The 13,669-nt window shown below is 36.8% G+C and overlaps 1 protein-coding gene across 5 annotated transcripts in view; it reads right to left on the bottom strand.

Annotated features, from left to right (window-relative positions):
- The window catches only part of RTTN (rotatin), a 79,877-nt gene extending 69,275 nt beyond the window's left edge, over positions 1-10,602 (bottom strand). Inside the window, exons 1-8 of one of the 5 annotated variants that reach the window (XR_005979632.2) lie at positions 10,351-10,600; positions 9,557-9,744; positions 8,139-8,334; positions 6,401-6,490; positions 5,161-5,239; positions 3,952-4,066; positions 3,282-3,432; positions 2,211-2,376 (exon numbers count right to left, since the gene is read on the bottom strand). Coding sequence is in view for 3 of the 5 variants with exons in the window: in XM_030265925.4 (XP_030121785.4) it covers positions 2,211-2,376; positions 3,282-3,432; positions 3,952-4,066; positions 5,161-5,239; positions 6,401-6,490; positions 8,139-8,334; positions 9,557-9,744; positions 10,351-10,582 (1,217 nt within the window). In the remaining 2 variants the exon portion in view is untranslated. Of the gene's footprint in view, positions 1-796; positions 921-2,210; positions 2,377-3,281; positions 3,433-3,951; positions 4,067-5,160; positions 5,240-6,400; positions 6,491-8,138; positions 8,335-9,556; positions 9,745-10,350 lie in introns of those variants that run through there. The other 4 variants (XM_030265925.4, XM_030265921.4, XM_030265920.4 and 1 more) reach the window with 4 other exon arrangements.
- Positions 10,603-13,669: the final 3,067 nt, after the last annotated feature.

Raw genomic sequence — 13,669 nt, 5'->3', positions numbered from 1 at the left:
AAAATCACTTAGCACTGTGCACTGGAAGAAATACACATGCAACGAACACAATATTGCATGAGAAAAATCTGTTTATTTGAAATTCTTTTTTTTTTTTTTTTCTGGTGAACAAAATCTATCAGTTTCTTGAAGCAATACAACTTACTAAATCAAATTTCAGCCTGAATTATACTTACTATATTTAAACCATTCTATATAGCTAGCCACAAGAATCCTTAGAAGGAAAATTAAGAAGTATGAGTTTTGTTTATTCCTTAGGACCACCTTATCCACTGTAAACAGGAAATATTTACTCGTCCAAGAAAGCCTTAAATGTAATCAAGTATATACTACAAAGTATACAGAATGCTATTAAATTATAGACATTTTAAAATTATGAAATATTCTATCTATATGAATATATCATTAAATATAGTATATGTGGATCATATATTATGAACAATAATAATTTCATAACTGTATTAATTTTCAACAATAATCTAATTCCACTATCAATATCATAATTAATAAAAATCAGGAGATATTTTTAAGTTTTCTTATCCCAAACAATGTTTAGCAATTTTTATTTCCTTTAAAAACATGTATGACGTACAACTGGGTTTTGGTTGGTTCCCTTTTTTATTATTAAACAAGCTGAAGAAACTGAATGGTGGCATGACTGTTACATTCTATTGTCTAACTAAATGTAAAAGATGTCTATAAGAAGTTAAATGCCAACTGATTGAGAAGTCAACAAAAAACTACAAGCAAAATAGAAGAGTTCACCAACATGTAGTTTGTGTTTGGCTGCACTTACCAGAGGAAAAGTAAGGAGAGGTATCAATCACAAAAACAATTCAGAAGAGGAAAGGTTAAATTTCCAGGCAGAATTTGAAACAGACAAACAGATAGATTGAAGAGTCTCAAGATTAAAGAAGAAGGAAAAGAAGAATTACATATAGAATAACAATATACAAGTAAATAACAATAAACAAATATACATTACAATTATGTAGAAAAAGACAAGATTCACTAGAAGTAGCTCTTCCTTATCAAAATCAGAAATGTCAGAGCAACACTACTGTCATTTCTCTCTATCATATCTTCTATTCAACATCATATTGTTCTTTATGTTAACTCTGGGCTAAATTATATTTTTGTAAGAAATTACATTCGTGGGCAGTGAGCAGGTCTACCGCAGCACACAGGATGCAAGAAAATAAAAGTGTGCAGTCATAAACAGCTCATAAAATGACCTCATTAGCACTCCCTGGTTTCTAGAAGTCTCATCACTGACTGAACTGGTACTTATTCTTATGCAGCTTTTATTTCTAGACTGACTGCCAGGCCATCACTCTCTTGCACAATATACACCAGCTGCTATTAAACTGTTAGCTGTTCAGCTTTGGGAAATGCCCAGCACCTAGAAAGCATAAAGTCTGGAATTCATCGACAGTGCCATATTAGTTACATGATAAAAATTAATATATTAGACTTCAATAAAAATAACTTTTTAATACGATTGTCAAGATGTATTTATAACTGAGGTATTCTCATCCTAGGAGGTACTCAAACACTAAGCCCATACATCACAAAGACTCAAATGAACTACCAACAAGCACACAGATTTACAAGGACTTTTAAAATCCCACATACTAGAAGACATTGGTATTTGAACAGGAGCTTTAAGTCTTTAAGTTGGGCAACAAAACCACACACAAAGACTTCTACATTTTGAGGGTATACAGATAATTTATAATTTCATATAAGAGTCAAATATTTACTTATTATAGAACTGAAATTTGTTGTCACATTTAACAACAAATTTTAAACACTTCAACAGAAATCTTTATACAGCATAGCATTTTTGACAATACTTTTACCTACGGGACGGCCATTCCACTTAAAAGAACTTATGAGGTCATCTGCTGAAAAAAAGAAAATTCCCTGACTTTCCAGCAATAGACTGAATAAATGCATTTCTGTCTTACAAATACATGCATAAGCAATAACAGTTGATAGGAAGAGATTTTGTTTAAAATGGTGGGTGGGTACAAAATGTTTTTATGTATTCTGAACACCACTTCAAGAAAGGTTTAATTCATATAGTTTGAATCATCACAAGTTACCAAAACCATTGCATCAATCCACACACTGACAAGAAGCTGATAATATAAGCCTTAATCAAAATGTTTTTAACTAAAGTGTAAATTGTTTCCTGTTTCATTCACCTGGAAGATACTGCATCCCAATCTTGACCATCTCCTCTAGGACGCTGAACTGTCCGGCCAATAACAGAGGGCCGAGGACTACTGCTTCCAGGTGATGGATTCTGAGAACGAGGAGCACCTCTTGCTTCTTGACAGTAAGATATAGATGAATTCTGGGAAGTTGTGCCTTTATGTAACACAAAGAACATATTTTCCCTTAGAAGCATCCCTTTGTCTGAAAGATTCTACCTAGTAAACTTAGTAAAAGTAACTAATGTAGGATATAGAAAAAAACACCACATAAATACCGATGACCTAGAACAACTGATCACTGGCAAGTAGAAGAGTTTGAAACCAAATTCCAAGGCAAACACCACTGAAGAGTCCAGCTGAATCATAAATCTTGAATTTCAAAAATAGAAACATAGTGTGGCTATTGGACTTGTTGATGTTATAACTGAATTAGCAGCCAGTCAGTACCATTTATTAAGACACCAAATATAGGGGCAATCTTATGAAGAAAACCAGACTGCCAATTTATAGAAACAAAGCTTTGACTCAATTCAGATGACAAAATGGAAACAAGAAGACCATTATAAATAATCTACACCATTAAAGCTACAACTTTTAAGTATTAATAACATTGTGAAGCAGCCCTCAAGACTGCAAAATTCAAAACAATGATTAAACTACTTTTAGCCACCAGCATAAAAAAAAAGAAACTTCACATAGCTCATGAAATTAGTAACTACATTGTTAAATACTAATAGCTTGAAAGCTTTTCTGAAACTTTGCCCACTTTTATTTTACAGATTTAATTTAGTTTCTGTTAAAAATCCCTCCCCTGCTGACATACAAATAATTGGATACTGGGAGAAGTTGATAAATGGAGAATCACAGAAAAGTAAAACTGAATAAGTACTTTAAAACAATGCAAGTACTCAAAGTTTTTAAATTAATATTAATAGCACTGAACACCAAAACAATTTCACAAGATTACGTTTGCTATAAGGTTCTGGTTTTTTTCTGTTATTTTAGACAATCTTATCTGTAGTAAAAACAACAATATCTCAAATACTTAAAAATACCTACCTTGCTCTGAGGAAGAAAAACTTGGATCTCTATGGAAGTTAAGCCTACTTCTCAAAAAGATGCAAAGCTGTTGCAAGCAAGACACAGCCTGCAAAGCCAACTGGTGCCTCCCATCTCCTCCAAAAGCCAAGTTTAGAAGAGACAAAAGGCTCTGCAAAGACAAAACCACCAACACCAAGACCTGAACATTAATCATCAACATGAAAAACCATGCCAGCAAGTCTTACACTAATTATAGTTCAAAAATGTTTCCAAGTGTTTTTCAAAATCGCAGCAAAGAATAAATAGGCTCAACTACTGTTTCATCGCTGAATGCAAGACCACCAGGCATAAGGAAGAAGCCAAGTTTCACATTACATTTCCAATAGTTACCACTTCATTATGGGAGCCCATTAGAGAGTGTGCAGACAACAGTCACACAAATTTATCTTATTGAGAAGAAACAAAGTATTACTTCAGAAAACACTTCATTAGCAATATACATTGTTACAAGCAAAAAACTTTAAAACTGTAATATATAGACAATGTCCCCTTTCCTATGCACCTGGAGTTAGCATGAAGGTACTTCTGTTTAACTATTTTGTTTTAAAACAAATTGAATCATTTGCATAAATTCATTCTTGGCAAAGCTTATACCACTAAAAACTTTGAACTTTAAGTGAATTCTTGCCTGTACAATCTTTGGCCTTTGAAGGAAGATCTCTGCAGGAAAATCTTGCATAATCACATCCTGAAGAAGCTCACATGTACTCCAAATTAAACTTTGGTTGTTACTTCTCAAAGAGCTAAGAGTTCATATTTAAATATGTATTAAAATGAAAAGAAAACCAATCAGTAATTATTAGCCTGAGCAAGTCTTTACAAGAAATTTATAATCACAACACTGAAGAATCTAAAGAAAAAAAAAATCTCTGTAATTCCATTGTCATATCATTTTTTTCAGTTTAATTATTCCTTAGCTATATGAATCCTATATACAATAACAAACTCAATTCCCACAAGCAAAATTTGGTTACAAAAAGAGAAATAACTTTATTGATTTTGAATTTGAAATTAAAATAAGAGCTACTGGAAATTCCCTGTGAAGCTAGTGATTATCTCAGTGGTATATAGCAAGTAATATAACTCATATCATTAAGAAAGTTTCTTTCACTACTAAGGTTCATGAATAACTTAAAAGAATTTGCATTACAAAAGTGGGAAATTCCATAAAAGGAATTCAGAAACCACTGTTTCTGAAACCATGGTAAAAAAATCAAGTATGTCCAGTTACAAATCTGTGTTCCTCTTCTATATTCTGGCATAAAGGAAATTAAATATTAAACAGGCTCACACACACAAAAAAAAATAGAAATCTATCAGAGCTCTTTGACAACTCATAAGGAATCCCAACTCCAGAACTCTCCTTTGGGGCACTTCAAACACTTTTCCTAAATTAAAGAAAAAAAAAAAAAGTCACTGCAGAAAGACAGTTGGAATGACTCAATGCCTGGTTAAGGCCCAGTACCTAAACTTATTGGCCTAAAGCTACTGCTGAAAGTAGGGATTTTCCTACCAACCGGTTATGGGGGTAAAGTAAATAATGATTTTATTTCAGCTTTTATTCAGCTTTTCTTTATTAACTGAAAGAAATCTTTGATCCACTTAAGAAATTCAAAATACAGACTGAAGTGTCATGAAGAAAAGACCCAAAGACTCTGATTTAAACACAAAAAAACAGAGAGTGACAATGCCCAGCTTTAGCCCAGTTCATTTATCAAAGGTAGCTCACTGGGTTATTTACAAGAACAATCACATGATGCAGCACGACAGAAATTTACAGCCACCATTCCCAAAAAACAAAAACTACAAGGAAATTGTAATGTTTCTATTACTGCACCTTTCATTTGATGAAAGAATATGTCTATCTGTTGAAGTCAGAGTTAGCCAAGGAAAGGTGGAAAATTTCAAGCATTTCACTGCAGAAAAAAAAAAAGAGCGGATGTCTTGAAATGCAATTTATAGAAATTTTATATTGTATATATCCAAGGCAAAGTAAAAAACTTATAAACAATATACTGTCTTATACAGAAATATCTTCAAGTAAATATAGGCTTGCACAAACTCAAATGCTTTTAGAGTTTTCAGAAATACCAAAACATCATTAAGGTCATACCAAATCCAAATGAAATATGTTTATTGAAGAAAGCTTTACCAAATAACAAGCACAGCATTAGTGGAAGAATACTCAATCTGTCACATCATGCTTTCAATCAAATTATAATTTCTATCTGCTACTGAAGAATATTTTATCCATTAGCATAATCTCTAAAAATGGAAAATTGACCTCACAGTTTTACTTTTCAAGCAGTAGAAATAATTGTTCTTACAAAATTATGACACATAACTTTGTCATGAAAATAACTTTACAGCCATTTCTAACTTAAAAGTTTGTAATAATTATTTTGCAATTCCTAAAATAGTTGATACATTACTAAAAACTCAAATGGTGATTTACCTACAGTAATGGCAAAGTCATATTTTAAAGTCTAGATCTCAGAACCATACTGTATTTTAAGTAAGGCACTCTCCTGTGAACTGCTACTGGTATACCAGTACAGGCAAAAACCTGCCAAAATACTATTGATCTGTGGTTGCCAGTGAAACACTTCATATCATTTGACAAAAAAAAAATCAAAGCATAACACTGGTTTTCATTTAAATACGAAGCAAAGATTCCCCTACCACATACACCAGTTTTCTAAACAGTAGAAAGGTACTTCCGACTAAGTTTTGTTGAAATAAAAGGTACTTAATCCTTTAAGCCACTTCTGATTACAAAACACAGATCATCTGGAAAACAGTGGCAATTTAAATGATTTTTTAAATTGTAGCACTTTCTTTTGTACTTTAGATATTCCAAAGAGCTACACTATTTACTAGAAAAGGGAAATATCTAATAAGATGAATGTCACTTTTATTAGCATTATAATTGTAGCTTCTGTGGTGTCAAGTTTCACAGAATAACAAAAGGGAAAAGAAGAGCCAGTTTTGCTATCTACATTTGTAATGGAATTCCATCTAAATTACAACTCTAAGCTCTTTCTGTAATTAACATGTTCCGTTATAACTACACATACCAACTGTTCTTTTGGGAGATATTTCTAACTGCGGCAGATGACTTCTACTTTGACAAAAATACCCAGTGAATAATTCCTCTTGAGGCAGAACTAAAAGGAAAAAAAAGGGGTAAGTTTAAAAAAATGCACATGCACAAAAAATGCTCTATTTATTTTCATGCTTTTCCTTAACTATCTCTCTCTTGCCCTTGAGTTTTAATAGGTTAAAATAGTCTCACAGGATCAGAAAAATGAAGTAAAAAGAGTGTGTCAATGCTTATTTTTTTATAATAATATTCTGCAACTGTAAAGAATTTTCTCCATTTTTTACAGTAACTAGCATACCACACAAACAATAGCAAAAACAATTACACAAAATGTATTGCCTGATGGAAGACTGGCAGCCAACTAAATTACTTTCTTTTAATCTACCTCTGTAGTAATAAAATTAATTTTTTACATTAATTACTTGAAACTTTTTTCTACCAAACTGATATCTTCTTAGGTCACCTAGAAAGTTGCCCTCCTGTATAAATGTATTTTGCCCAATGTCATTCATATGCAAACTGTATAAAAAATACACAAGAAATGTTATCACTAAAAGCAGTCTCTCCAGACCATAATATTGAGTTCAAATAATCAAACTAGATAATGCCAGGTTATTAGTTTACAGTAACTTTTTCCCATAACTGAAGTTGAAACAGAAAGAAAAATACAACACTCCTGCTAGGAAGCATTAGGATTATTTCATCCACACATGCACACAATTTACAGTATAAATAACTTCAACTGAGTAGTTTCAGAAAGACATAATTTAAGAATGCACATGTAGAAGACTATTCTTCTCCATACAGTAGAAACATTAAGTAAAAATCCACCCTTGTGTGGGCATAGAAAGGAAAAAATATTAAAAATTAATCACCAGGCACATAGTTCTAGTGAACTATATCTCAAATCATTACATAGGTGGCAGAAACCACCAAAAAATTACTTTTATCTCTGTGACTGAACAGTATGAGTGACAGAGGTGTGGTCATTACTGCTACATGGACTGTGTAACAGCATTGTCTTTCCCACAATAAGCAGGAGTTAATGCTATGTAATTTTCTCCTCCAAACTCTGTTCCAAAATTTTTAAGGCAGAAGAGAAGAACCAAATGAGTTAGACTACATCTAGGAGGAAATGTAAATCATTGTAACAGACAGATAATGAGCTAGGTAACAGATGCAAGCAATAGCACTTTACACATAATGTGACATTTTAAAGAAAGTTTATGCATTCTTCTATGACAAATGCTTATCCAATACTAAGTACATAGAGCATACAGCTACTGTAGCTTCAAAAATCATTCTGTTAGGATCAGCTACTGCTTTTTCTTTTTCTTCCTCATAGGACTTGAATTGCTTTCCAAGCTAGAGCCTACTATACAAAGAACAGCAGCAAAGCATACTGGCTAAATTACAGATTTATTTGAAGTTGCTACACACTTGCTGCCATAAAGCTGTCCTTGAAAGTTGTGTCATGCTCTTTGTACATTACAGAAAACAGATATTATACACTGAGGAAATGGATATGGAATTCCATTACAGGAATGCCACCAGGTGATTTAGCTAAGGTCACACTGTCCCTGGCAGAATCTGATTAGCACACCTCTCAGGAATAATTCGCCTACTATGCCAGAAAACATTAGTTTCCCATAGCCTTTTCATTTGCTTTATTTTTATATAAAATAAATTACAGTTCAAAACAGGTAATTTACCTGGCTGATCTACTGAAGGCTGAGACTGAGCTTGATAACATACTGAAGAACTAGAAGGGAGTTCAGAAGAAAGAAAGAACAGTCTATCCACAATCCCATCAATTATGGCCTGCAAATTTGGATCCACGTCAGAGCGAAGCTGAGAGAAGAATTCAACTGCACCAATTCCAACCATTTTCTGGGCAGCAGGTGGATGCTACATTAAGACAAATAACTGACAAAGTTAGTTTGAATAGTCTTAAGGTCTCTGGAGGAGAGCAAGAAATAGAGAACAGCAGGGAGAAGAAAATAATTGAAATTCTTAAGTTATATTTTGCCTTTATTCGTTTAGACCATTGTGCTGAGGTAGAGTTAATTTTCTTCCCAGTGGCTTGCACAGGGATGTGTTTTGGACTTGTGCTGAACACAGGGTTGATAATAAAGAGTTATTTTTGTTACTGCTAAACAGGGCTTATAAAGAACCAAAGGCTCTTCTGCTGTCCTGGCAAGAGATCTGGGAGTACAGGGGAGTTTGGGAGGAGACACAGCCAGGACAGGTGACCCCAACTGACCAGAGGGATATTCCATATCACAGAATCACAAAAAGGCCTGGGTTGGAAGCAACCTTAAAAATCATCTAGTTCCAAAAGCATGCTCAGTCTATAAAGGGTGTGAAATGAAGAACGGTGGACATTTGGAGTGATGGTATTTATCTTCTCAAGTCACTATTAAGTGTGAGGGTACCATGCTCTCCCAGAGATTGCTGAATACCTGCCTGCCCATGAGAAGTGGTGAATCAATCTTTTGTTATGCTTTGCTTGTGCATGCAGCTTTTGCTTTTCCTATGAAACCACCTTTGTCTCAACCCACGAGTCTTCTCCCTTTTACCAATCCCATTCTCTCCTCAGTGCCACTGGTGGGGTGTGAGCAAGTGGCTATGTGGGGCTTGGCTGCTGACTAGGATTAAACCATGACATCCGTCAGTATCAAGGATGCATTTTTTTAACTCTGCATAGTTGCAGTTTTGTTATTAAAACATAAGAATGTAAAAATCTGAGCTATCTGAAGTTTCTGTGACATTTTCTCAACTAGCTGCAACTACGTTCAAATCTTTACTTTCCAGGAACAATGCAAATGCTTAGCTGCAAATCATGCTCCAAGTTAAAAATGAAGTACTAGATGAGAAACTGAAGAAGTTGAGAAACTAAAGCATAAACCCAGAAAAAATTATTTTTCTCAGCTATCTCTCTGACCCATTTAAGTCGCTGAAATTGTTTTAACTTTGGTCTACACACAGTGGCTTTATTATTCCTGTCTTTGTAAACAGTCTAAAAATCTCATTACATGGAGATGCAAAGTCAATTAATATCCAGCTTTATTTAGCTTCAGCATTCTAAAAACATACAGTTTAAAAATAAATGAATGTTAGTATGTCATACCTTGATCAAACTGTTCACAAAATTTAACACTTCCTCTTTTATTGGCACGACTGGGAAATTGAACCACTCCAAAAGGTTATGAAAAAGTGCTTTTTCATGGACTAGATCAGCATAGGAAATCAAGTTGTGGTCTAGTTTAAACAGAATAGTCTTCAAAGATCGCTCTCTTATCTCTGTGAGTTCATGACCTGCCCCAAAAAAAAAAGTTATTAAGAAACCCATAAAATTATTTGACAGAACTTTTTTTCTTGTTTGGAGAAACAGAGATGCAGTGAAAAAAAGCCGGCTTATAAGCTGCCAGTATTATGCTTACCAGGAAGTCAAATACGATTAACACTCATCAGCAACAACCTCATCAAGTGTGCTTGCATGATTATAAAGCGGTGAGACATTAAGTTATACTGATAGAATCCGGTGCCAAATGCGCCTCTACTAATTTAACGTGGTACCGGAACCTCTACCAGAGCATGTTGTGGGTACGGAAAGTTGCCTCGGACCCACCAACCCAACAAAAACTACCCAAACCCACTGAGCCGAAAGGCACCGTGCTTGAAGGGGCCGCCTTTGGCATTTCCTTATGGAAGCATGGATGGAAGCATGGAATGGAAGCATGTCCCCCTAGGGGAGCGCCCCCGCCCCCTCCACGCCTGCGGCGGGGAGCGGAGTGGAAGAGCAGCAGGCAGAGGGACGGCGGAGGCCGGGCAGGAGCGGCCGGGCTCCGGCAGAGCAGCGCCGGGCCGCACGCTGCCGCTGCCCGCGGCCCCGCAGGCGGCGGGAGGGAGAGGAGCCATTACCGAGCTTCCTGACGAGCGCCGACAGCTCCATCGCGCCGCTCCGCCCGCCCGCATTCAACCGCCGCGCCGAGCCGCCGCCCGCCCGGCTGCAGGCGCCCGCGGAGCACCTCGGGAAATGTAGTCCGCCCGCTTCCGCCCCGAGCCCGCCGCCCGGCGCTGCGCGCGAGGCACGCCGGGAGTTCTCAACGCGCCGCGGCCCGCCGGCGGGAGAACGGAGAACTACAGTTCCCATGAGGCTCCGCGCCTCCCGCCCCGGCGCGAGCGCCAGGCCCACTGGCCGGATGGCAGCGGGGGAGCGGCAGAGGGACGTAAAGCTTCCAGTGTCTGCCCCTTCCTGCCAGGGGTGTGGGTAGCTGGGGCTGGCCGCTCCCCTCAGCAACTAATGAGTGGCGGCGTGAGAGGACGTAGCCTTAAGCTACGCAACGGGGTGATTTAGTCATCGCAGTACAAAAGGGAGACCACCAGAAAGATAGCGAGGGACTTTTTGCAAGCGCGTGTAGTGACCGAAAAAGGAGAATGACTTCAAACTGAAAGATGGTGGCTTTAGATTAAATGTTAGGATGGGATTATTTTTTCTGAGGGTGGTGAGACACTGGAACGGGTTGCCCAGAGATGATGTGGATGTCCCATGCCTGGAAGTGTTCAAGGACAGGCTGGATGGGGCTTTGAGGAGCCCCTTCTAGTAGAAGGTGCCCTGCCCATGACAGTGGGCTTGGAACTAGATGATATTTAAGCTCCTTTCCAACCCAAACCATTGTTCTAGTTTACAATTTACGTTTATAGTGATAATGGAGTGTTTGCTGATGTCACTGATGTGTCTGCTAGCACTCTGGAAATAGCTCTTGCTGACTCGTGTAAAGCAAAGCAATGAGGGGGTGAAGTAGGAGGTGAAACATTAGAGGGTTTGGGTTTTCTTTTTTATGTAACCTAGACTCTAGGACTACATTTCTTTTCTATAAAGCAAGGCTGTTTCACAAAGGAATTTCTTAAGCACATACTAAAGATGGATGGTACATTTTTGCTCATCTGATCTGAGGGCTGATCTTATTTTTGAAAATTCGTGCTTGTCATCATAATTTGAAAAAACAAAGTGATGATAGCTGGACAAATGCTAGACATTGTGTGTATATGCTCGTGAATTGTTTTGCACATCACTGTAGGTTCACAGAAGATAGCCTGATAATAGTCATGGAGGGAGGGGGGAGTTACACTGTGTATTGCACAAGAAACTACATTTTTATCACCACCCAACAAAAATGTCAAAGTGCAGTGCAGCACATGCAAATGCTTTCCAAAGGATGTATGTCACTGCCCTCTCAGTTTATGGCTAATTGTTTCTACATGTGGTCACCATCACTGTGCTACTCTTTCACAGTAGATTCATATTAATGTCTTCCATCTGCTCTATCAAGATTTTGCTAAATTCTTAATTGCAACTCAAAACTGTCTGTCATTTTGCAGGACAGTATTTCTATCTGTAGAACAATATAACAAAGGGATTTTATTAAGCTAATTTTAATTGTACTGTGCTGCAACAGGGGTTTATTTAGCCCAGGAGGCTGAACTCACATGGATCTATCAAGACCAATTACATGAGAAGCATCACTTACTACGTAAAGATTCCTTTTAGCTGTGCATGATATGCTTGTTCAATGAAATATGAAGAGCTGTAACCAGATGCACATTGGGCTCCTCGCATTTCCCCAAATAAGACTGGTGGGAACTTTATGTGACCCCATGTGATAATAATAAAATTGATTTGTATCTCATTTCTGCAGCAAGGAGAAGGAATTAAGGAGGCAGGCATTTTCCTAAATAAAAACATTTCCTCAGGAGGAAGAGCTACATCATTCACCTCTGTGGGAGTGTTCAATCCGGGTCCTTCTCACCTCTTTAAATATGGTCAGTCTACATTGAACAAAAGTTTTCTTACACTGTCTTCAGTGCTGGTGTTGGTGGCCACAAAAGCATTTCATAGAGGAGACACATACAGTCTCCATTGCCAATATATTCCTACACTGTAATTGTGGCCATTTTGGTCAACTTTTCTTAAACAAAGGCTAATTAGGTTAAACTTTAAGAAATATTCCTAACCTTGAAAAGCAGCTTCAGTTTTGCTGCTCTTGTTTTAGACCAGAAAAGATATGATTCTTTACCCAAAACTGATCCAGGGGCCTGCTGTATCAACTGGTGCAATACATTTTATGCTATCATGGCTCAAGACTGGTATTCAATTTAAATATTTTAATTTTTACAAACAGAAGAGTGATATATTAAGGGGAAAGTGTATATCTCCATAAAATAGTAACTAAAAACACATACACACACAGAGGGAAAAAAGTTTACTGGACATTAAAAATGAAAAGAAGTGGTGGATGGGCTCAATAATTATTGCTGGCATTATAAGACAACCTAAATAGGGGAAGATGAGTCTCTCGTTACTGGGAGCACTGTCTCCCTCTGTGTCTGCATCTCCTGTTTTGGACTCATGCTAGCAGCTCTGCTTTCCCTCTTACCTGCTTGTTCCCTTTAGCTTGTATATTCCCATGACTGCTTCTGAAGCCAGTTGGACTTTTTCCTCTCCACTGGCATTATTTAACATGAGTATCTTTTCTTCCAAGTATATTCTTACTGATCTGCAGTTAAAATGTGTAGGAGTTCCACCACTGGGAAAATTAGTCATTGATCTCATTTACATTGTCCCTTGTTCCTTCCTTACTGCACTCTGCATAAGATGAACTTTAAAGAGCTGCCTACTCCTGACTCCTCACAAGCTTGGTTTCTGTAATTCAAATAACTTTTTTTTTTTCTTTTTTATATCCTCTGTGTCAGATTGGTTCCATCCCAATAAACTGATGAAAGGTGGACAGGCAGTGGATATTGCTGTACATCTTTGTGCATGACATTTTAGCATGTAACTGCAGGTGCACAAATGAAGATGGCTTTGTAATTCTCACAGTTTTGTAGAGGTTCTTTTACAAAAGCCATCTTTTAACACGTTCAATATAAGATGCACTGTAATTTTAAATTTCCCTTATTTTGAATGTCATACAGAGAGAGGAGCTTGAAAAACTTTTTCTGAGTTGTTTTTAAGTTTTCAGTCTTCTTTTTATTTATTATTTCTGTGACTCATTCATTACAGGATGAAGCCTTATTATCTCTGCATCCTTTTTTCAAAGCTGTCTATTCATAACATATTTTTCCTTCTTTACTGCTCTGACTTCTGTCCTTTAACATATCAAAAGTTATCTGAAGATCAACATATCAAAAACTCTCTGACAGGGACATGATCCCATTACTGATAATATCTTTATTGTAC

This window comes from Taeniopygia guttata, chromosome 2 (assembly GCF_048771995.1).
Source record: "Taeniopygia guttata chromosome 2, bTaeGut7.mat, whole genome shotgun sequence".
In the NCBI taxonomy this organism is placed as follows: Eukaryota; Metazoa; Chordata; class Aves; order Passeriformes; family Estrildidae; genus Taeniopygia; species Taeniopygia guttata.
The sequence above is the reverse complement of the archived record's forward strand: the minus strand, read 5'-3'. Positions and strand labels throughout refer to the sequence as shown.